Here is a 26308-nt window from a genome sequence, read left to right as displayed (position 1 = left end):
CGTGGACCGGAAGGGTTTACCCCCAAATGACCTGGCCATTTTTTGCGATACGGCACTGCGTTACTTTACCTGACAATTGCATGGTCGTGCGACGCTGTACCCAAATAAAATAGAGCTTTCTTTTGGTGGTATTTGATCAGCTCTGTGGTTTTTATTTTTTGCGCTATAAACTAAAAAAGAGCAACAATTTTGAAAAAAAAAAATATATATTTTTACGTTCTGCTATAAACACACCCAATAAAAACATTTTTTTTTCATTAATTTAGGCCAATATGTATTCTGCTACATATTTTTGGTAAAAAAAATCCCAATAAGCGTATATTGATTGGTTTGCGCAAACATTAAAGCGTCTACAAACGATGCCATATTTTATGGACTTTTTATTTTATTTTTTTTAACTAGCAATGGCGGCGATCAGCAATTTTTAGCAGGACTGCGACATTGCGGCGGATGAATCGGATATCTAACTGATACTTTTTACACTTTTTGGGGACCAGTGACACTAATACAGTGATCGGTGCTAAAAAAAAACTGCACTAAATACACTGGCATGGAAGGGGATAACATCAGGGGTGATCAAAGTGTTCAGTGTGTTCCTAGGGGGTGCTTGCTAATTGTGGGGGAGTTAAACTGATTGGGGAAAGACAGAGATTCTCGTTCCTGCTTAGCAGTAACACAAGATCTCCATCTTTTCCCTTGCAAAATGGGGATCTGCCTTGTTTACATAGGCAGATCGCAGTTCTGCTTCTCCCGGGGATGATTGTGGGTGGCCGGCAGACATCGGGTCCACCGGACCTGTTAATTGACATCCCCGCTAGCCAATCACAGTGCGATCACGCCTTGGGCTGCGCGATTGCGCCATCTAGTGGCTATTGAATGAAACAACGTACAGGTACGTAGTTTCGGGCAATAGTGCTACTTTGCCGCAGCATATATGTGGCGGCCGTGTCGTCAAGTCATTAACCACATCCCGCCCGCCCTATAGCAGAATGACGGCGGGAATCTCACTATTCATCCAGGACAGGATGATAAGAGGATTGACCTAGCATGGAGATAAAGGGAGTTTTCAAAACCAAAAACAAATTTATAGGGAGACATCCCTGTAGAGTCGTGGCATCATTACTGTCAAATTCCATGAAGGCAAGGTAAAGGAGATCACACTGTCTAATTTCTAGTCTAAAACACCAATAATTGCACTGTTTCCAGCTGATAGGTTGAAGAGAAGAAAGATAATCCCCATTTGGAAAAAAAGACCTCCCAAACTGTAATCAAAATTGTATTCTGCAGTTTAAGACCACAATATTGGAAAAGCTATGAAGTTTAAAAAATTATCAGCAGGGGGTAATTTAAAGAGGGCAATGAAATGGGTTGGTTTGCTAAAAGGGCCAACTACCGATCCAGATCACCGAAAAAACATTAGAGAAGGCTGTGTTGTATTGATATCCTTGTCTTATGTGATCAAAGAACACTAGGAATGAGAAGCATGGGTATTACATACACAATCAAAAACTATTTATTTCTCCTGAATAGAATCATCATCATCTTTTTATTATGAATAAATATCTATTTCATAAATTAGGGAAGAACAAAACGAAAGCCAGTAACCTTAGCCAACGTAGCAGGGTCTCTAAAATGTACATCCCTTGCTCAGTCCCAGAAGAATACCCTTGGCAAACTTGGGCTGAACCTTAATATCACTGCCTACAAGATGGACACTCATTCACAGATGTTATTAAAGCCTCTCAGCTCATAATGTTATGATGTAAGTTAATATACAGTGTATACTGTCCACCTGTAAAGTGGTGGAACAAAGGATCTCTTGCCTGCTTTGTGCCCCTGAAAAAGATGGGCCTGGAAATAGTGAGGAGGTTTTGGATTAATCATGGCAAGATGACAATCATTCAGTGATGCCTTCTAAGTGCAGAGTTGAAACCAGGTTCTCATCTCATCTAATGGTAAGACCTGCTTCTATGAACAGTGGAGACACAATGTGAAAGATAAGGGTAAAAGTACACTATATTACCAAAAATATTGGGATGCTTGCCTTAACATGAACTGTAATGGCATCCCAGTCTTAGTCTGTAGGGTTCAATATTGAGTTGGCCCACCCTTTGCAGCAATAACAGCTTCAAGCCTTCTGGGAAGGCTGTCCCCAAGGTTTAGGAGTGTGTCTATGGGAATGTTTGACCATTCTTCCAAAACCAAATATGTGAGGTCGGGCACTGATGTTGAACAAGAAGGCCTGGCTTGCAATCTTTACTATAATTCCTCCCAAAGGTGTTCTTCAAACTCATTTATCCATGTCTTTATGGACCTTGCTTTGTGCACTGGTCCAAATCATTTGGTGGAGGGGGGATAATGGTGTGGGGTTGTTTTTCAGGGGTTGGGCTTGGTTTCTTAGATCCAGTGAAGGGAACTCCTAAGACGTCAGCATACCAATACATTTTGGACAAATTCATGTTCCCAACTTTTTGGGACAGTTTGGGGATGCCCCCTTCCTGTTCCAACATGACTGCTCACCAGTGCACAAAGCAAGGTCCATAAAGACACGGATGAGCGAGTTTTGGGAAGAGAAACTTGACTGGCCTGCACAGAGTCCTGACCTCAACCTGATAGAACACCTTTGGGGTGAATTAGAGCCAGGCCTTCTCATTCAAAATCAGTGCCTGACCAGTGCACTTCTGGAAGAATGGTCAAACATTCCTATAGACACACTCCTAAACCCTGTGGACAGTCTTCTCAGAAGAGTTGAAGCTGTTATACCATAGGGTTCAATATTGAGGTGGCCCACCCTTTGCAGCTATAAGTTTGGGATGCCATTAAAGTTCATGTGCATGTAAAGGCAGGCGTCCCAATACTTTTGTTAATATAGTGAATCTTAATTGTTTTCCAAGCAACTATAATCATGGGAATATCTTGGAGTGGAAGACACAGATTTTTGTTGCTTTACTGTTTCAGGCAGAGCTTAAAATACATGCAATCCCTAAACAAATTGCATTGTTACTGATTTTTTTAAAGTAAGTTTTCTGAAGGATCAAAAATTGAATATTTTCAATTATAAGTACAAGTTTAATTATACCTTTATTTTAAAACGCCAATCCGTAACATTGCTGAATATGAGCAGTTGAAAATAACTGGATGTAATATGCACTTCTGAATAACTGAATTTGGAGCTACTAAAGGGGAAAAGAGATTGATATGTATTTCCTTAGGTTTATCTTTTTTTTTTTTATCTTTCCAAAGACAGGAATAATGAAAATGTGTATGCATATCTAGTTGCAATAACTCTTTGTTCTTGACAGCTTTGTTCTTGAATGCAAATAAAATATATGCTTGGATTGTGCATTTTATAATACAATCGTTTTTACTTGTCTTTCTTTCTTCTATCAGTTTTTTTTCTAACCCTGGTACTATTTTTCTCTACAGTTGAAGTTGTGGATAATACTTTGACTCTGATTATTGTGGCTGTTGTTGGCGGTGTGATTGGATTGCTCATATTAATCCTTATCATCAAGAAGACAATTAGTTTTATCCTTAAGCGGAATCGTGACAAGAAGTAAGTGTGTGCCCTGGGGAGATTGATGGGTTTTCTCCTGATTCCAGCCAAACTTTTACAAGAGTGACCTCTTAAAAACATCTTACCACCTACAAACTTTAATTTCCTATGGTATCAATGTCCCTGTAGGGTATTCAGTCAATATGAGCTTGGCTTGCATAGATTTGGCAGCGAATAGGCCTTGATGGACCCCTTTATGGAATAATTAAACTTTCTTCTAGCTGTCACAAGCACTCACTATAGCACACAGAGGTTTTCCAATTCCCTTAAGAGAAAGTGTGTTCAATCACTCCATTTTTTTGGAGGAAATTAGTACATTACAGTGGGAAAAATAATTATTTGAGTTACAAAGAAATTAAGTGTCTATTATTTTTTATCATAGGTGTATTTTAAATGATAAAGACAGAATGTCAACCAAAAATTCAGAAAAAACACATAAAACAAATGTTATAAATTGAGTTGCAGTTCAGTAAGTAAAATAAGTATTTGATCCCCAAGCAAAACATGACTTAGTACTTGGTGGAGAAACCCTTCTAAGATCTTTCTTATAGATGGTTATTAGGTTTGCACACATCTCAGGAGGGATTTTGGTCCACTCTTCTTTACAGATCTTCTCTAAATCCTTAAAGGAGTTGTAAAGGCAGAAGGTTTTTTATCTTAATGCATTCTATACATTAAAATAAAATGCCTTCTGTGTGCAGCAGCTGCCCCAGCTCCCCCAAATATTTACCTGAGTACCTGAGCCCCATCTCTGTCCAGATATGTCAATGAGTCCCTCGGCCGTTCTGGATTCTCCCTCCTGATTGGCTGAGACACAGCCACGGCGCCATTGGCTCCCACGGCTTTCAATCAAAGTCAGTAAGCCAATCAGGAGAGAGAGGGGTTGTGGCCGAATCACAGCGGCTCGGCTCAGGTTCCCCTCATAGCAAGCTGCTTTCTGTGGGGGCACTCGACAGGAGGGAGGGACCAGCAAAAAGGGACCCAAGAAGAGGAGGATCCAGGCTGCTCTGTGCACAAGCACTGCACAGAGAAGGTAAGTATAAAATGTTTGTTGTTAAAAAAAAACAAGACTTTACAATCACTTTAAGGTTTCTTGGCTGTCGCTTGGCAAATCAAAGTTTTAGCTCCCCCCATACATTTTCTGTAGGAGTAAGGTCTTGAGACTGGCTAGGCCACTCCATGACCTTAATGTGCTTCTTCCTGTGCCTTGGCGGTATGTTTTGGGTCATTGTCATGCTGGAAGACCCAGGGAAGAAGGTTCTCACACTCAAGATTTTACAATACATGGCCCTTTCCATTGGCCCCTCAATGGGGCAAAATTGCCTGTACTTTTAGCTGAGAAACAGCCCCAAAGCATCATGTTTCCACCTGCTTGACTGTAGGGATGGTGTTCTTAGGGTCACAGTCTGCATTTTTCTTCCTTTAAACACGGTGAGTCGAATTAATGTGAAAGAGCCTAATTTCGGTCTCATCTGACTACAGCACTTCTCCCAACCCTTTTCTGAATCATTTACATGTTCATTGGCATGACTGTACATGTGCCTTCTTGAGGAGGCGGACTCACCATGTTTGGAGGAAGAAAAACTTAACTATGACCCTAACAACACCATCCCTGCAGTCAAACACAGTGGTGGAAACATTATGCATTGGGGCTGTTTCTCTGCTAAAGGTACAGGCCAACTTTGCCGCATTGAGGGCGAATGGATGGGGTCATGTATTGTAAAATCTTGGATAAGAACCTTCTTCCCTCAGCCAGAATACTGAAAATGGATCATGGATGGGTCTCTCCGCATGACAATGACCCAAAACATACCGCAAGGCAACAAAGGAGTTGCTCAGGAAGAAGCACATTAAGGTCATGGGGTGGCTTAGCCAGTCTTCAGACCTTAATCCTATAGAAAATTAATAGAGGGAGCTGAAACTTGGAGTTGCCAAGCAGCAAACAAGAAACCCTAAGGATTTGGAGAAGATCTGTAAAGAGGAGTGGACCGCTGATGTTGGAGAGAAGGACTGGCTCGCAGTCTCCGCTCTAATTTATCCCAAAGATGTTCTATTTGGTTGAGGCCAGGCCAGTCAAGTTCCTCCACCATAAACTCACTCATCAATGTCTTAATGGACCTTGCTTTGTGCGCTGGTCCTAATCATTTGCTGGAGGGGGGGATGTTTTTCAGAAGGTTGGGCTTGGCCCCTTTGTTCCTATGAAGAGAACTCTTAAGGCGTCAGCATACCAAGATACTTTAGACAATTTCATGCTCCAAACTTTGTGGGAACAGTTTGGGGATGGCCTCTTCCTGTTCCAACGTGACTGCTCACCAGTGCATAAAAAAGGTCCATAAAGACATAGATGCGTGTGTTTGGGGTGGAGAAACTTGACTTGCCTGCACAGAGTCCTAACCTAAACACGACAAAACCCCTTTGGGATGAATTAAAGCGGAGACTGTGATTCAAGCCTCCTCATCCAACATCAGCGCTTCTGGAAGAATGGTCAAACATTCCTTTAGACACTCCTAAACCTTGTGGGCAGCCTTCCCAGAAGAGTTGAAGCTGTTAGAGTGGCAAAGGGTGGGCCAACTCAATATTGAACCTTACGGACTAAGACTAGGATGCTATTAAATTTCATGTGCATACTTTAAAGGCAAGGGTCTCAAAACTTTTGGTAATATAGTGTATCTGAGAAGTCTTTCCATTAAACTTTATAGAGTGTATTGAAGTTTGTGCCTGGTCAGCTAAAAGAGGATTTTTGAGGCCAGTTAGTGATGTTGGAGAAGACCTGGCATGCAACCAGCATTCAAATTCATCTCATAGGTGTTCAATAGGGACGAGTGCAATGAGCCAGAACCACAGGGGCGACACGTGAGGTGCACGGTGGGCCGGTGAGAGACAGCAATAATACAGTTCATCGGTTTACTCACGGTTAGCAGAAAGCCTCCCTGGGCTGGTCGCACAGTGAAGAGGAAGACAGCACGAAATCCTCCGGGGCATGCTCTGTGATAGGGACACGCCAGCCAAGATGGTGGTTGAGGTGCCCGTGATGACAGTGGTGTTTAGAGTGCTTGTGGTGGCTGGGTCCCTTGATGGTATTTGTCGTGACGCCAGTACCGTTAATGGTGGTACAACCAGTTGTAATAGCAATAGTGAAGAATGAGGTAGACAGTGGTAGGATACAACTCACAACTTTTACTGTGACTGGTTTTGATTGCAGCATAAACATCCAGATAGAATACAGTCTCTGGGTAAATAGAGGAATTCTGCTGATCCACTGTTAATAGGTTTTGGTAGGTCTTGACTCAGGCTGTGGTTCAGTATAATGCTTACTTGTTTCTGGTCCCTTTAGAATCCAGTGAAATTTGGTGAGGTTGCCAGTGGCTAAGGAATCCTTCACCTTTATTCTCAAAGGTCAGTTGCTGCCGTTTGGTGGCTTTTACCCTTTGATTTTAGCAGTTCCAATTTGTCCCTTCTTAGGACTGACCTTCACTAACCTCTACATGGTGCTTCTCTCCTCTGTACACTGACCACAGATAAACCTGAGCTGGGATAGATATCCCAAAGTGGTGCTATCCCCATCTTGTGGTGGGAAGTATGAAGCACACTTGACCAGCCTATGAACAGGGATTAAACAGGTGTTGCAATGCACATGTAAAATACAGCAATAACAAAGAAGTAATACATTTGCAGTTCCCACGTGTCATGAGTGGGACGCTGCACGAGGTTAGGATTATGTGTAGGCCACTCAAGTCCCTCCACACCAGATGCCTCAATTCAAATCTTTATCAACCTGACAAGGGTACAGTCATGGTGAACAGAAAGGGTCTTGACTAGGGTTGAGCGAACACCTAGATGTCCGTGTTCGACGGGTTCGGCCGAACTTTAAAAAAAAGTCCGGGTCCGTGTCCCGGACTTTTACCGAACTTTTCCCGGACACCGAACCCCATTGAAGTCAATGGGGACCCGAACTTTAAGGCACTAAAATGGCTCTAAAACACCAAAGGAAAGGGCTAGAGTGCTGCAAATGGCAGCAAAACGTAATTAAGAGCATGGCAAGTGCTCTGCAAACAAATGTGGATAGGGAAATAACTTAAAACAACAAAAAAAAAACAGAAAAATAAAACAATGTTCTTCTTCATCTCTGAAGGACGAGGCCCATATGGAGTAGGAGGGAGGTTGAGGTGGTGGTGGATGTGGCGGTGACATAGGCGTGCGCACAGGGTGTGCTGGGTGTGCCTGGGCACACCCTAATCACCTAGGGCACATAGCATTGCCAGTGAGGAGATGGGAAAGATCTCCCTGGGACCTGCTCTGCTCTATTTCTCCTTGCCTACAGGTACATGGCCCCGATACATTACTCTCCCTGCTGGCAAACACATGCATGTGTATTTCAACTTTGGGGTGCACACCTTAATGCAATAGGCTGCGCACACCTATGGGCGGTGTAGGTGGAAGCGGCGGTGGAGGAGGACCAGGGCCGGATTAACAGCATCATGGGCTTGGTGCTGAGGATTTTGAAGGGCCTTAAGGGCCGTGCCTTGCCATGCACCCAGAGGAGGAAGGGTGCAGCCATGCATGCCTAATTCAACATGGGATGCTGTCTCTGAAGCCCATAAACACATCCATGCATCGCCAACTGTCCCTCCTTGTCCGGCCTTCACGCTGTGTGGGGAGGTTCTGAGGGTGCTGCCTGGGGAAGCGAGCATAGAAGCCAGACTTCTGTGTTTACAAGTGACAGAAGAGCGGTAACAGTGAATATGGCCAACCCGGGGCCTATATAAAAGGTAGGGGCCTGGAGCTGCAGCTCCAATAGCCCCTACATTAATCTGGCCCTGAGGAGGAGGACGAGGTAGCCAACACTGCTTCTTTTCAAAAATTTTAAATGAGGGTACACCCCAAAAGAGTGAGAAAGAGCAAAAATGGAACAATGGGTGGGTAAGGTCGGTATCCATTGCTATTCTGCATAAGGTACGGAAAAGTCCCGTGGGATCCATGCCTGGTTCATTTTAATGAACGTGAGCTTGTCCACATTGTCTCTGGACAGGCGGCTGCGCTTGTCTGTTATAACGCCCCCAGCCGTGCTAAATACCCGTTCAGATAATACACTGGCTGCAGGGCACGCCAGCACCTCCAAGGCGTAAAGGGCAAGCTCAAGCCATGTGCCCAATTTGGAGACCCAGAAGTTGAAGGGGGCAGACCCGTCATTCACTACATGTAGGCGTGTGCACACATACTGCTCCACCATGTTGGTAAAATGCTGCCTCCTGCTAAGACGTTCCATCTGAGCTGCTGGTGCTGCTGTTTGTTGTGGCGTGCTGACAAAGCTTTTCCACATTTCGGCCATGCTAACCCTGCCTTCTGAGGTGCTGGCGGTGCCCTGGTTGCGTTGGCGACCTCCTCCTCCTCCTCCTCTGCCTTGTGCTTCCACTGTGGCCCCGCTGTCAGATGGGAATGCCAGCAGCATGGCGTCTACCAGCGTGCGCTTGTACTCGCGCATCTTGTGATCGCGCTCCAGTGAGTGAATTAAGGACGGTACGTTGTCCTTGTAACGGGGATCCAGCAGCGTGGCCACCCAGTAATCAGCACAAGTTAGAATGTGGGCAACTCGGCGGTCGTTGTGGAGACACTGCAGCATGTAATCGCTCATGTGTGCCAGGCTGCCCAGAGGCAACGAAAGGCTGTCCTCTGTGGGAGGTGTATCGTCCGTGTCCTCTGTATCCCCCCAGCCACGCACCAGTGATGGCCATGAGCTGGCCTGGGTGCCACCCTGCTGTGAACATGGTTCCATCTCCTCCTCCAGCTCCTCCTCCTCCTCATCCTCCTCATCCTCCAGAACTGTGCCCCTGCTGGACAATTGCGTCCCTGGCGTTTGCGTGTGCAGGAACCCACCCTCGGAGCCCCTTGCGAATGACTGCCCTGAAAGCCTTGGAAATGTTACCTCTTCATCCTCCTCCTCCTCCTCATCCTGTGCCACATCCTCTTCCATCATCGCCCGAATTGTTTTTTCAAGGAGGCATAGAAGTGGGATAGTTAAGCTGAGAACGGCGTCATTGCCACTGGCCATGTTGGTGGAGTACTCAAAACAGCGCAACAAGGCACACAGGTCTCGCATGGAGGCCCAGTTAAATTAAATAGCGGAATAGAAAATATGATCCAAAAAAAGTGTATGTATATCACACGTACACAACCACACTGGGCCCCAATTACTATTGTTTGTACCCCTAAAAGGCTAGATGAGGAGTAGGGGGAGTATGGAACAGGCAGCACCCTCAAACCTTCAGAAGTATGAGATGAACCCCAACAACTTGGAAAGGTGGATCTCTCTCACACGTACCGACACAGACTATCCCGCAATTCAATTGATCCTCAAAGGTTTTTATTGAATAGCGGAATAGGAAATATGATCAAAAAAAGTGTATGTATCTCGCACGTACACAACCACACTAGGCCCCAATTACTATTGTTTGTACCCCTAAAAGGCTAGATGAGGAGTAGGGGGGGTATGGAACAGGCAGCACCCTCAAACCTTCAGAAGTATGAGATGAACCCCAACAACTTGGAAAGGTGGATCTCTCTCACACGTACCGACACAGACTATCCCCCAATTTAACTGATCCCCAAAGGTTTTTGATTAAATAGCGGAATAGAAAATATGATCCAAAAAAAGTGTATGTATATCACACGTACACAACCACACTAGGCCCCAATTACTATTGTTTGTACCCCTAAAAGGCTAGATGAGGAGTAGGGGGGGTATGGAACAGGCAGCACCCTCAAACCTTCAGAAGTATGAGATGAACCCCAACAACTTGGAAAGGTGGATCTCTCTCACACGTACCGACACAGACTATCCCCCAATTTAACTGATCCCCAAAGGTTTTTGATTAAATAGCGGAATAGAAAATATGATCCCAAAAAAGTGTATGTATATCACACGTACACAACCACACTGGGCCCCAATTACTATTGTTTGTACCCCTAAAAGGCTAGATGAGGAGTAGGGGGAGTATGGAACAGGCAGCACCCTCAAACCTTCAGAAGTATGAGATGAACCCCAACAACTTGGAAAGGTGGATCTCTCTCACACGTACCAACACAGACTATCCCCCAATTTAACTGATCCCCAAAGGTTTTTGATTAAATAGCGGAATAGAAAATATGATCCAAAAAAAGTGTATGTATATCACACGTACACAACCACACTAGGCCCCAATTACTATTGTTTGTACCCCTAAAAGGCTAGATGAGGAGTAGGGGGAGTATGGAACAGGCAGCACCCTCAAACCTTCAGAAGTATGAGATGAACCCCAACAACTTGGAAAGGTGGATCTCTCTCACACGTACCGACACAGACTATCCCGCAATTCAATTGATCCTCAAAGGTTTTTATTGAATAGCGGAATAGGAAATATGATCAAAAAAAGTGTATGTATCTCGCACGTACACAACCACACTAGGCCCCAATTACTATTGTTTGTACCCCTAAAAGGCTAGATGAGGAGTAGGGGGGGTATGGAACAGGCAGCACCCTCAAACCTTCAGAAGTATGAGATGAACCCCAACAACTTGGAAAGGTGGATCTCTCTCACACGTACCGACACAGACTATCCCCCAATTTAACTGATCCCCAAAGGTTTTTGATTAAATAGCGGAATAGAAAATATGATCCCAAAAAAGTGTATGTATATCACACGTACACAACCACACTGGGCCCCAATTACTATTGTTTGTACCCCTAAAAGGCTAGATGAGGAGTAGGGGGAGTATGGAACAGGCAGCACCCTCAAACCTTCAGAAGTATGAGATGAACCCCAACAACTTGGAAAGGTGGATCTCTCTCACACGTACCAACACAGACTATCCCCCAATTTAACTGATCCCCAAAGGTTTTTGATTAAATAGCGGAATAGAAAATATGATCCAAAAAAAGTGTATGTATATCACACGTACACAACCACACTAGGCCCCAATTACTATTGTTTGTACCCCTAAAAGGCTAGATGAGGAGTAGGGGGAGTATGGAACAGGCAGCACCCTCAAACCTTCAGAAGTATGAGATGAACCCCAACAACTTGGAAAGGTGGATCTCTCTCACACGTACCGACACAGACTATCCCGCAATTCAATTGATCCTCAAAGGTTTTTATTGAATAGCGGAATAGGAAATATGATCAAAAAAAGTGTATGTATCTCGCACGTACACAACCACACTAGGCCCCAATTACTATTGTTTGTACCCCTAAAAGGCTAGATGAGGAGTAGGGGGGGTATGGAACAGGCAGCACCCTCAAACCTTCAGAAGTATGAGATGAACCCCAACAACTTGGAAAGGTGGATCTCTCTCACACGTACCGACACAGACTATCCCCCAATTTAACTGATCCCCAAAGGTTTTTGATTAAATAGCGGAATAGAAAATATGATCCAAAAAAAGTGTATGTATATCACACGTACACAACCACACTGGGCCCCAATTACTATTGTTTGTACCCCTAAAAGGCTAGATGAGGAGTAGGGGGAGTATGGAACAGGCAGCACCCTCAAACCTTCAGAAGTATGAGATGAACCCCAACAACTTGGAAAGGTGGATCTCTCTCACACGTACCGACACAGACTATCCCGCAATTCAATTGATCCTCAAAGGTTTTTATTGAATAGCGGAATAGGAAATATGATCAAAAAAAGTGTATGTATCTCGCACGTACACAACCACACTAGGCCCCAATTACTATTGTTTGTACCCCTAAAAGGCTAGATGAGGAGTAGGGGGGGTATGGAACAGGCAGCACCCTCAAACCTTCAGAAGTATGAGATGAACCCCAACAACTTGGAAAGGTGGATCTCTCTCACACGTACCGACACAGACTATCCCCCAATTTAACTGATCCCCAAAGGTTTTTGATTAAATAGCGGAATAGAAAATATGATCCCAAAAAAGTGTATGTATATCACACGTACACAACCACACTGGGCCCCAATTACTATTGTTTGTACCCCTAAAAGGCTAGATGAGGAGTAGGGGGAGTATGGAACAGGCAGCACCCTCAAACCTTCAGAAGTATGAGATGAACCCCAACAACTTGGAAAGGTGGATCTCTCTCACACGTACCAACACAGACTATCCCCCAATTTAACTGATCCCCAAAGGTTTTTGATTAAATAGCGGAATAGAAAATATGATCCAAAAAAAGTGTATGTATATCACACGTACACAACCACACTGGGCCCCAATTACTATTGTTTGTACCCCTAAAAGGCTAGATGAGGAGTAGGGGGAGTATGGAACAGGCAGCACCCTCAAACCTTCAGAAGTATGAGATGAACCCCAACAACTTGGAAAGGTGGATCTCTCTCACACGTACCAACACAGACTATCCCCCAATTTAACTGATCCCCAAAGGTTTTTGATTAAATAGCGGAATAGAAAATATGATCCAAAAAAAGTGTATGTATATCACACGTACACAACCACACTAGGCCCCAATTACTATTGTTTGTACCCCTAAAAGGCTAGATGAGGAGTAGGGGGAGTATGGAACAGGCAGCACCCTCAAACCTTCAGAAGTATGAGATGAACCCCAACAACTTGGAAAGGTGGATCTCTCTCACACGTACCGACACAGACTATCCCGCAATTCAATTGATCCTCAAAGGTTTTTATTGAATAGCGGAATAGGAAATATGATCAAAAAAAGTGTATGTATCTCGCACGTACACAACCACACTAGGCCCCAATTACTATTGTTTGTACCCCTAAAAGGCTAGATGAGGAGTAGGGGGGGTATGGAACAGGCAGCACCCTCAAACCTTCAGAAGTATGAGATGAACCCCAACAACTTGGAAAGGTGGATCTCTCTCACACGTACCGACACAGACTATCCCCCAATTTAACTGATCCCCAAAGGTTTTTGATTAAATAGCGGAATAGAAAATATGATCCCAAAAAAGTGTATGTATATCACACGTACACAACCACACTGGGCCCCAATTACTATTGTTTGTACCCCTAAAAGGCTAGATGAGGAGTAGGGGGAGTATGGAACAGGCAGCACCCTCAAACCTTCAGAAGTATGAGATGAACCCCAACAACTTGGAAAGGTGGATCTCTCTCACACGTACCAACACAGACTATCCCCCAATTTAACTGATCCCCAAAGGTTTTTGATTAAATAGCGGAATAGAAAATATGATCCAAAAAAAGTGTATGTATATCACACGTACACAACCACACTAGGCCCCAATTACTATTGTTTGTACCCCTAAAAGGCTAGATGAGGAGTAGGGGGAGTATGGAACAGGCAGCACCCTCAAACCTTCAGAAGTATGAGATGAACCCCAACAACTTGGAAAGGTGGATCTCTCTCACACGTACCGACACAGACTATCCCGCAATTCAATTGATCCTCAAAGGTTTTTATTGAATAGCGGAATAGGAAATATGATCAAAAAAAGTGTATGTATCTCGCACGTACACAACCACACTAGGCCCCAATTACTATTGTTTGTACCCCTAAAAGGCTAGATGAGGAGTAGGGGGGGTATGGAACAGGCAGCACCCTCAAACCTTCAGAAGTATGAGATGAACCCCAACAACTTGGAAAGGTGGATCTCTCTCACACGTACCGACACAGACTATCCCCCAATTTAACTGATCCCCAAAGGTTTTTGATTAAATAGCGGAATAGAAAATATGATCCCAAAAAAGTGTATGTATATCACACGTACACAACCACACTGGGCCCCAATTACTATTGTTTGTACCCCTAAAAGGCTAGATGAGGAGTAGGGGGAGTATGGAACAGGCAGCACCCTCAAACCTTCAGAAGTATGAGATGAACCCCAACAACTTGGAAAGGTGGATCTCTCTCACACGTACCAACACAGACTATCCCCCAATTTAACTGATCCCCAAAGGTTTTTGATTAAATAGCGGAATAGAAAATATGATCCAAAAAAAGTGTATGTATATCACACGTACACAACCACACTAGGCCCCAATTACTATTGTTTGTACCCCTAAAAGGCTAGGAGTAGGGGGAGTATGGAACAGGCAGCACCCTCAAACCTTCAGAAGTATGAGATGAACCCCAACAACTTGGAAAGGTGGATCTCTCTCACACGTACCAACACAGACTATCCCCCAATTTAACTGATCCCCAAAGGTTTTTGATTAAATAGCGGAATAGAAAATATGATCCCAAAAAAGTGTATGTATATCACACGTACACAACCACACTAGGCCCCAATTACTATTGTTTGTACCCCTAAAAGGCTAGGAGTAGGGGGAGTATGGAACAGGCAGCACCCTCAAACCTTCAGAAGTATGAGATGAACCCCAACAACTTGGAAAGGTGGATCTCTCTCACACGTACCAACACAGACTATCCCCCAATTTAACTGATCCCCAAAGGTTTTTGATTAAATAGCGGAATAGAAAATATGATCCCAAAAAAGTGTATGTATATCACACGTACACAACCACACTGGGCCCCAATTACTATTGTTTGTACCCCTAAAAGGCTAGATGAGGAGTAGGGGGAGTATGGAACAGGCAGCACCCTCAAACCTTCAGAAGTATGAGATGAACCCCAACAACTTGGAAAGGTGGATCTCTCTCACACGTACCAACACAGACTATCCCCCAATTTAACTGATCCCCAAAGGTTTTTGATTAAATAGCGGAATAGAAAATATGATCCAAAAAAAGTGTATGTATATCACACGTACACAACCACACTAGGCCCCAATTACTATTGTTTGTACCCCTAAAAGGCTAGATGAGGAGTAGGGGGAGTATGGAACAGGCAGCACCCTCAAACCTTCAGAAGTATGAGATGAACCCCAACAACTTGGAAAGGTGGATCTCTCTCACACGTACCGACACAGACTATCCCGCAATTCAATTGATCCTCAAAGGTTTTTATTGAATAGCGGAATAGGAAATATGATCAAAAAAAGTGTATGTATCTCGCACGTACACAACCACACTAGGCCCCAATTACTATTGTTTGTACCCCTAAAAGGCTAGATGAGGAGTAGGGGGGGTATGGAACAGGCAGCACCCTCAAACCTTCAGAAGTATGAGATGAACCCCAACAACTTGGAAAGGTGGATCTCTCTCACACGTACCGACACAGACTATCCCCTAATTTAACTGATCCCCAAAGGTTTTTGATTAAATAGCGGAATAGAAAATATGATCCCAAAAAAGTGTATGTATATCACACGTACACAACCACACTGGGCCCCAATTACTATTGTTTGTACCCCTAAAAGGCTAGATGAGGAGTAGGGGGAGTATGGAACAGGCAGCACCCTCAAACCTTCAGAAGTATGAGATGAACCCCAACAACTTGGAAAGGTGGATCTCTCTCACACGTACCAACACAGACTATCCCCCAATTTAACTGATCCCCAAAGGTTTTTGATTAAATAGCGGAATAGAAAATATGATCCAAAAAAAGTGTATGTATATCACACGTACACAACCACACTAGGCCCCAATTACTATTGTTTGTACCCCTAAAAGGCTAGATGAGGAGTAGGGGGAGTATGGAACAGGCAGCACCCTCAAACCTTCAGAAGTATGAGATGAACCCCAACAACTTGGAAAGGTGGATCTCTCTCACACGTACCGACACAGACTATCCCGCAATTCAATTGATCCTCAAAGGTTTTTATTGAATAGCGGAATAGGAAATATGATCAAAAAAAGTGTATGTATCTCGCACGTACACAACCACACTAGGCCCCAATTACTATTGTTTGTACCCCTAAAAGGCTAGATGAGGAGTAGCGGGGGTATGGAACAGGCAGCACCCTCAAACCTTCAGAAGTATGAGATGAACCCCAACAACTTGGAAAGGTGGATCTCTCTCACACGTACCGACACAGACTATCCCCCAATTTAACTGATCCCCAAAGGTTTTTGATTAAATTGCGGAATAGAAAATATGATCCAAAAAAAGTGTATGTATATCACACGTACACAACCACACTGGGCCCCAATTACTATTGTTTGTACCCCTAAAAGGCTAGATGAGGAGTAGGGGGAGTATGGAACAGGCAGCACCCTCAAACCTTCAGAAGTATGAGATGAACCCCAACAACTTGGAAAGGTGGATCTCTCTCACACGTACCGACACAGACTATCCCGCAATTCAATTGATCCTCAAAGGTTTTTATTGAATAGCGGAATAGGAAATATGATCAAAAAAAGTGTATGTATCTCGCACGTACACAACCACACTAGGCCCCAATTACTATTGTTTGTACCCCTAAAAGGCTAGATGAGGAGTAGGGGGGGTATGGAACAGGCAGCACCCTCAAACCTTCAGAAGTATGAGATGAACCCCAACAACTTGGAAAGGTGGATCTCTCTCACACGTACCGACACAGACTATCCCCCAATTTAACTGATCCCCAAAGGTTTTTGATTAAATAGCGGAATAGAAAATATGATCCCAAAAAAGTGTATGTATATCACACGTACACAACCACACTGGGCCCCAATTACTATTGTTTGTACCCCTAAAAGGCTAGATGAGGAGTAGGGGGAGTATGGAACAGGCAGCACCCTCAAACCTTCAGAAGTATGAGATGAACCCCAACAACTTGGAAAGGTGGATCTCTCTCACACGTACCAACACAGACTATCCCCCAATTTAACTGATCCCCAAAGGTTTTTGATTAAATAGCGGAATAGAAAATATGATCCAAAAAAAGTGTATGTATATCACACGTACACAACCACACTGGGCCCCAATTACTATTGTTTGTACCCCTAAAAGGCTAGATGAGGAGTAGGGGGAGTATGGAACAGGCAGCACCCTCAAACCTTCAGAAGTATGAGATGAACCCCAACAACTTGGAAAGGTGGATCTCTCTCACACGTACCAACACAGACTATCCCCCAATTTAACTGATCCCCAAAGGTTTTTGATTAAATAGCAGAATAGAAAATATGATCCAAAAAAAGTGTATGTATATCACACGTACACAACCACACTAGGCCCCAATTACTATTGTTTGTACCCCTAAAAGGCTAGATGAGGAGTAGGGGGAGTATGGAACAGGCAGCACCCTCAAACCTTCAGAAGTATGAGATGAACCCCAACAACTTGGAAAGGTGGATCTCTCTCACACGTACCGACACAGACTATCCCGCAATTCAATTGATCCTCAAAGGTTTTTATTGAATAGCGGAATAGGAAATATGATCAAAAAAAGTGTATGTATCTCGCACGTACACAACCACACTAGGCCCCAATTACTATTGTTTGTACCCCTAAAAGGCTAGATGAGGAGTAGGGGGGGTATGGAACAGGCAGCACCCTCAAACCTTCAGAAGTATGAGATGAACCCCAACAACTTGGAAAGGTGGATCTCTCTCACACGTACCGACACAGACTATCCCCCAATTTAACTGATCCCCAAAGGTTTTTGATTAAATAGCGGAATAGAAAATATGATCCCAAAAAAGTGTATGTATATCACACGTACACAACCACACTGGGCCCCAATTACTATTGTTTGTACCCCTAAAAGGCTAGATGAGGAGTAGGGGGAGTATGGAACAGGCAGCACCCTCAAACCTTCAGAAGTATGAGATGAACCCCAACAACTTGGAAAGGTGGATCTCTCTCACACGTACCAACACAGACTATCCCCCAATTTAACTGATCCCCAAAGGTTTTTGATTAAATAGCGGAATAGAAAATATGATCCAAAAAAAGTGTATGTATATCACACGTACACAACCACACTAGGCCCCAATTACTATTGTTTGTACCCCTAAAAGGCTAGGAGTAGGGGGAGTATGGAACAGGCAGCACCCTCAAACCTTCAGAAGTATGAGATGAACCCCAACAACTTGGAAAGGTGGATCTCTCTCACACGTACCAACACAGACTATCCCCCAATTTAACTGATCCCCAAAGGTTTTTGATTAAATAGCGGAATAGAAAATATGATCCCAAAAAAGTGTATGTATATCACACGTACACAACCACACTAGGCCCCAATTACTATTGTTTGTACCCCTAAAAGGCTAGGAGTAGGGGGAGTATGGAACAGGCAGCACCCTCAAACCTTCAGAAGTATGAGATGAACCCCAACAACTTGGAAAGGTGGATCTCTCTCACACGTACCAACACAGACTATCCCCCAATTTAACTGATCCCCAAAGGTTTTTGATTAAATAGCGGAATAGAAAATATGATCCCAAAAAAGTGTATGTATATCACACGTACACAACCACACTAGGCCCCAATTACTATTGTTTGTACCCCTAAAAGGCTAGGAGTAGGGGGAGTATGGAACAGGCAGCACCCTCAAACCTTCAGAAGTATGAGATGAACCCCAACAACTTGGAAAGGTGGATCTCTCTCACACGTACCAACACAGACTATCCCCCAATTTAACTGATCCCCAAAGGTTTTTGATTAAATAGCGGAATAGAAAATATGATCCCAAAAAAGTGTATGTATATCACACGTACACAACCACACTAGGCCCCAATTACTATTGTTTGTACCCCTAAAAGGCTAGGAGTAGGGGGAGTATGGAACAGGCAGCACCCTCAAACCTTCAGAAGTATGAGATGAACCCCAACAACTTGGAAAGGTGGATCTCTCTCACACGTACCAACACAGACTATCCCCCAATTTAACTGATCCCCAAAGGTTTTTGATTAAATAGCGGAATAGAAAATATGATCCCAAAAAAGTGTATGTATATCACACGTACACAACCACACTAGGCCCCAATTACTATTGTTTGTACCCCTAAAAGGCTAGGAGTAGGGGGAGTATGGAACAGGCAGCACCCTCAAACCTTCAGAAGTATGAGATGAACCCCAACAACTTGGAAAGGTGGATCTCTCTCACACGTACCAACACAGACTATCCCCCAATTTAACTGATCCCCAAAGGTTTTTGATTAAATAGCGGAATAGAAAATATGATCCCAAAAAAGTGTATGTATATCACACGTACACAACCACACTAGGCCCCAATTACTATTGTTTGTACCCCTAAAAGGCTAGGAGTAGGGGGAGTATGGAACAGGCAGCACCCTCAAACCTTCAGAAGTATGAGATGAACCCCAACAACTTGGAAAGGTGGATCTCTCTCACACGTACCAACACAGACTATCCCCCAATTTAACTGATCCCCAAAGGTTTTTGATTAAATAGCGGAATAGAAAATATGATCCCAAAAAAGTGTATGTATATCACACGTACACAACCACACTAGGCCCCAATTACTATTGTTTGTACCCCTAAAAGGCTAGGAGTAGGGGGAGTATGGAACAGGCAGCACCCTCAAACCTTCAGAAGTATGAGATGAACCCCAACAACTTGGAAAGGTGGATCTCTCTCACACGTACCAACACAGACTATCCCCCAATTTAACTGATCCCCAAAGGTTTTTGATTAAATAGCGGAATAGAAAATATGATCCCAAAAAAGTGTATGTATATCACACGTACACAACCACACTAGGCCCCAATTACTATTGTTTGTACCCCTAAAAGGCTAGATGAGGAGTAGGGGGAGTATGGAACAGGCAGCACCCTCAAACCTTCAGAAGTATGAGATTGTGTTCACTGTACCCCACAAAGATTGAGTTCACTGCACCCCACAATGATTGTGTTCACTGCACCCCACAAAGATTGTGTTCACTGCACCTCACAAAGATTGTGTTCACTGTACCCCCCAAAGATTGTGTTCACTGCACCCCACAAAGATTCTGTTCACTGTACCCCACAAAGATTGTGTTCACTGCACCCCAAAAAGATTGTGTTCACTGCACCCCAAAAAGGATGTTGTTCACTGCACCCCAAAAAGGATGTTGTTCACTCCACCCCAAAAAGATTGTGTTCACTGCACCCCACAAAGATTGTGTTCACTGCACCCCAAAAATGATTTTGTTCACTGCACCCCAAAAAGGATTTTGTTCACTGCACCCCAAAAAGGATGTTGTTCACTCCACCCCAAAAAGATTGTGTTCACTGCACCCCACAAAGGATTTTGTTCACTGCACCCCAAAAAGATTGTGTTCACTGCACCCCAAAAAGGATGTTGTTCACTGCACCCCAAAAAGGATTTTGTTCACTGCACCCCAAAAAGATTGTGTTCACTGCACCCCACAAAGGATTTTGTTCACTGCACCCCACAAAGATTGTGTTCACTGCACACCAAAAAGGATTGTGTTCACTGCACCCCAAAAAGATTTTGTTCACTGCACCCCAAAAAGATTGTGTTCACTGCAGCCCAAAAAGATTGTGTTCACTGCAGCCCAAAAAGATTGTGTTCACTGCAGCCCAAAAAGATTGTGTTCACTGCAGCCCAAAAAGATTGTGTTCACTGCAGCTCACACACAGAAAAATGGATGTGGATCACTGACACCTGCCTATCTCCAATCCCACACCACACAGCAATATCGATTGTAGTTTGTAGAACACAGTTTCCCTAAAATTCAGCAGACTCTGTCCCTAACAGGATTGAGAAGAGATCGTAGATCAGGATTGAGTGCAGATTCACCCCACCCCCCACACAGCAATATCGATTGTAGTTTGTAGAAGACACTGACCCTATAATTCAGCAGACTCTATCCCTAAAATGCCTACAACTCGCCCTGCCTAAACACTCCGACCTGTCCCTCAATTCTATCCGGACACAAATGGTTTTTTCCTGCCTATCTTTCCCTAATCAGCAGCCAGCACGTTGATGTGTGCTCTGTCCCTGAATCTAAGCAGCATAATGACGCCGCTGCGGCTGCCTCGAACTTATAAAGACTTGGTCACATGCTTCAGACGGCCAATCACAGCTACTGAGACATTTGCAGGCATGGCTGGGATGGCTTAAGGCACACCAGTTAAACGATTGTTGATTGGCTGTTGAAAGCCCGCCATGAAAAGAGCGCCAAAGCATGCAAAACCCGGAAATAAAACGACCGAACACGGATTTTTACCCGAACATACAGTAAAGTGTCCGTGTCCGTGTTCGGGTACAAAAAATCCAATTATTCGGTACGAACACGAATAATACAGTCCGTGTTCGCTCAACACTAGTCTTGACCCAACTGTTGCCAATAGGTTTGAAAAACACAATTGTCTAAAATGCCTATGCGTGGGGTAGCATTAATGGTTCCGCTAAATGAAAACCCCAGAAATCAATATTATGAAAGGGTGTCCACATCCTTGTGGCTATATAATACAGATGTGTTGGTCAGATGTCCACAAACTATTTTCCGTTATGTCTGTTATACCATGTGTATGCTTCTGACACCCATCTGCAAAGTAGGAGAAGAGATCATAGAGGCTCCCTTTGGTGTGGCAATGCACTTCAGGATGGAGAGGTGACTCTCTTTCATTCTATCATTCTCAGGAAAACATCTGCCCAGTTATAGCTATCCTTAGGTCCATCTAGACCAGTGATGTTTTGGAACTACATTTCCCATGAACTACATCTGGGGTGCCAAGGTTCGCCATCACTAATCTAGACATTTCATAGCAATCTAAAAAAAAGCGGGCGACTTAGAGTCAAACATTTTTTTTTTATCTATGAAAGATCATTCATTTAAAAGATAAATGTTGCTAAAAAAAAACAGCATGTAGAGCTTACAAAAATTGCACCCATTTCCTATCAGGTAAGTCAATTTTTCCATCTAAAAAAATTTAATTATCATAAGCCACACCCATATGCTTTGAAAGCATTACTGCAATATTATTCTACACCACTACATGTATATTTTGCAAGCAAAAATTATTTTTAGTGAACATGTTCATTACTGGTCATGGGAAGATCCCCCCCCCCGTTACAGCCATTCAATAGGAAGATCAATGCACTGCTGTTTTTCTACCTCCATCTCTCTAAGCCCCTTATGGAGCTGAGTACAGGGATTATGTGATCACTTACTTATGTATTTATCATTTTTTATTTATATATACTACAAATGTTTTGTCTTTCATTTCTGTTTTAAAGTGAATGGGTTGTTTTGCAGGGTAATGGTTCACATTTACTTTAAAGTTGCTGGTTGAATGAAAACGAAACTGTCACTGTGTACCCAGCTTTGGGCTTTAAAGTAATATTAAAGCTTCCAATTTTTTAAAATTAAAATAACAAACATGTTCTACTTATCTGCTCTGTGCAATGGTTTTGTCAAGAGCAGCCATTGCCCTCCCCTTCTAGGGTCCCCCCGCCGGCTCTCTCGGCTCCTCCCCTTCTCCTGTGTGCCATCATAGGAAGCCGCTTCCTATGGTGGCACACATGCGGGCTCCTGCTTGACCAAGATCGGGCTCAGGTAAGAATAAGGGGGGACTGGGGAAAGGACCCGCTGCAACAGAAGAATTTTTACCTTAAAAGGTAAATCCACTTTCGTGGGGAAAAAATATAGAAAATAAAGAAAAAATAATATAGTGTATACAATTGTGACAAGTCATATTGTAATTGAATGTTATTAAAAATTACCTTTCCTTTTCAATCTGCAGCCATTGTAATTTTCCAAAAATGCAATGCAATATGTCTACCTGGAGGTGTTCTGTACACAGACTGTATACTGACCACACCCCAGAAACATCATTTTCTGCTTGTGTGATTGGCTCACCGATTTCCTCAGAAGTCTGCATTAAGATACAAGTCAGATTTCATTTTTGGTGAGATACTCCCAATAGGAACACATCTAAAGGGATGCAGACCCAGCAGCTTTCCTCATTAGGGCTCTCCAGGTGCACAGCTGAATGATAACTATGAAACCACTGCCATTAGACCCACTCAGCACAGGGGCACAGAGGAACAAATAGTGATTTCTTTAGAATACAAAAGATGGGAATCTGCAACAAAGGTTGTAAAATCCTTGCAATGTTCATAGAACACCCAGTGAGAAATGTTTTTTTCTCAACAAAAGTGAAGTTATGCTCTAAAGAAGATGTACAGCCAAAGCTAATTTGGCTGTACATCTATGGATCACAGGAGTGCAGTTTGTTCTGCACTCCTGCGACCCACTTTCAGCAGAGTGCGAACTGAAGTCCGCTACCTGTTGATGTCAGATGTCGGTCCAGGCACCTACCTGTTGACGTCAGATGTCGGTCCAGGCACCTACCTGCTGACGTCTGATGTCGGTCCAGGCACCTACCTGCTGACGTCAGATGTCGGTCCAGACCTACCTGCTGACGTCAGATGTTGGTCCAGGCACCTACCTGCTGACATCAGATGTCGGTCCAGGCACCTACCTGCTGACGTCAGATGTCGGTTCAGGCACCTACCTGCTGACATCAGATGCCAGTCCAGGCACCTACCTGCTGACATCAGATGTCGGTCCAGGCACCTACCTGCTGACGTCAGATGTCGGTCCAGGCACCGCGTCATCATGACCACGGAGTCGGGATCCGCCAAATGCCTGGACCGACACCTGTCTCAGCCACTCAGTGAGCGCTGAGAGGCTGAGCCGGCCTCTCCCCCGCCCCTCCACAGCCCAGCATTCCAGTGAGTGAGGAGGGGGCAGAGCGGTGAGCTGTGACTGAAAGTCAGCAGCTCTCTGCTTGAGGGGCTGTGAGAACCAAGCTATCTGTGGTGTTCGATCGCTCAGTTCTCAGTGCAGAGGTGCTGGGGGACAGATACAGTATCGGACTAAGGCTGCATCCACCTAGGTAAGTATGAATGGGGAAAAACCCATACTTCTCTTTTAATGCATAAAATGCATTAAGGTTAAAGACATGAAGGCTTTAGAACCACTTTATTTATCTGGTGCTTAAGTTGATCTCCCCTTTATTGGATATGTGTTTTTTATGTTGCGAAACCTTTTGTGTCTCCAGGAAAGACTGCCTTGTGAGTTCTTCAGTGAACGATAACACAGACAATGCCTCAAAGCCAGAAAAGCCAAAAGCATGATATCTACACGTTTTCCTGGGAAATCAGAGAACTGGGTGAATGAATGGACCATGGAGCCCACAGCACAGAGCCCTGGAAGTACAGGAATTTGACAGAGAGGTCACAATATATAGCGAGGATGAGCACTTTCTTCATTGCATAGTAATTATTTTAACTTGCATAGCACAGTAAAATATTGCCTCCTCTTAGATCATGAGAAAATAAGCAGTTTATTGGTTATATGTAAATGTATTGCTAAATAGAGGCATGTTGTTTCCTGAAACTCCAAAGCAAAAGGTGCCGTGTGTAAAACAAAAAAAAAAATTCTTTCTCTACTTTTTTCTATGCATGGGGAGGTTGGGGACAAGTGTAAAGATATACGTACATTTCTATCTTATGCACATGTGTGCACAAAACATGAAAATAAGAGCATTTATATATAGCATTTATGATGAACAAGACTCCTTCACTCTTGGACTGCTCACCTGGCACTTGCGGCCTCCCATATAGTACTTTCCCATGCAACAGAAAGCCTTTAAAAATTGTCTTGGCCTTATAACGAATACACTGCGGTAACTGCCTGGGCATTATTGCTGCTTTCTCTATGAATGTAATAAAGGCTTAGCCTTTAATAAAAGTTGTTGCTGTATTTATTAATTGCATGTAATTATGGTCATTTGTAAACCAAAATCTCCTGATTGCTTTTTAACTCCCCCCCTGGGAATAATAAGAAATTTGCTAGGTCTTCTCAGTTTGATGGGTTTAGTTCCTTAGTGGGTTATTGCCTTTTTGTTTTAGAAATAATGGAATTCAGAGTGCCATTTTATCTGAGAGATGAAATCTGGTTCTATAGCTCACGCACTATTTAGTGCTGCTTATTAAAGGTGTAGGTTCATTGCTCCTCGATTGGGGTACCGGCAGGGCCGCTGATAAGCCAGTACAACTGGCCCTGTTGTACAGGGCCCGGTGTACTGAGCTCTGCAGGGCGGCCCGGGCAACCTCACAGTCAGTGCAGAATTTTGAAAAAACTCACTTTCTTAATGACACCCCCGCTTAGCCGCTACCTCTAGCTTAGGGGGGGGGGGATTATTATTGCTATTTTCTGGGCCCCTCTAGGTTTATCTTTGTTGGTGAGAGTGGAGGGACTTTTTTTTCATTTTCGGGCGCATGCGCAGTGCATTCCATGCCCGGTCTACATGTCTCAGCTGTAAAGTCCCAGCTGGCGGAGTGATCTTCCTTCACTCCGCTCTCCACTCAGTAATCAGAGTCTGAGTGTGAGAGAGATGGAGAGCGAGAGGCAGGCAGCTGACTGCATCCAGGAGGAGAGGGAAAGCTCTCAATGTCCCGCCTTATCTTTTTCCCTGGCCATTGTCCTGTAAATACAGACTCGTTTATGTGTGAGCCAATTCCAGCCAAAGCACACAGCAGCTCAGCCTGAAAGTCTATTGATATAGGCTTGCAGTAACTCTCCTCACCATTAGTAGCCGCTGTACAGAAGGGGGACTTTTTTTTACCAAGCAGGTATAGGCTTCAATTCTGAATAGAAGCATTGCCTATGCAGTATGCACATGTCGGCGGCTAAAACACTCCAGGTCTGCCCTCAGCATACACTGTCAGCTTAAGAGAATATGGAAGAAGATGGTGTGAAGGTAACTGTACAGTAATAGAGATGTTTGGCCACAGAGTTGTAATGAGAGAAGGGGGCCATATTTCAGGCAGTATTTTGTTGAGGGGGGGAGGGGGCATTGGAGGCAGTGTTGTGTCCATTCATTACTAGAAGATGATCCCTGGTGACTGGACATTCACTTTTATTGCTGGCAGATGAATTGGAAATGTGTGATTAACCCTTTGCTTGTAAAAGATCTCTGTTTTGGAAGTCATGATTATTAACCATT

General features: G+C 43.9%; 1 protein-coding gene across 2 annotated transcripts in view; it reads left to right on the top strand.

Annotated features, from left to right (window-relative positions):
• SCN4B (sodium voltage-gated channel beta subunit 4) overlaps positions 1-25066 on the top strand; it is a 132474-nt gene extending 107408 nt beyond the window's left edge. For both annotated transcript variants that reach the window (XM_082273398.1, XM_082273397.1), the window contains exons 5-6: positions 3427-3556; positions 24359-25066. In XM_082273398.1, the coding sequence (XP_082129524.1) occupies positions 3427-3556; positions 24359-24434 (206 nt within the window). In that variant the 3' untranslated portion in view covers positions 24435-25066. The remainder of the gene's footprint in view (positions 1-3426; positions 3557-24358) is intronic.
• Positions 25067-26308: the final 1242 nt, after the last annotated feature.

Source organism: Pelophylax lessonae (assembly GCF_965119305.1).
Source record: "Pelophylax lessonae genome assembly, chromosome: 12".
NCBI lineage: Eukaryota > Metazoa > Chordata > Amphibia > Anura > Ranidae > Pelophylax > Pelophylax lessonae.
Note: the sequence above shows the minus strand (reverse complement) of the source record. Positions and strands in the feature narration are given on the sequence as shown.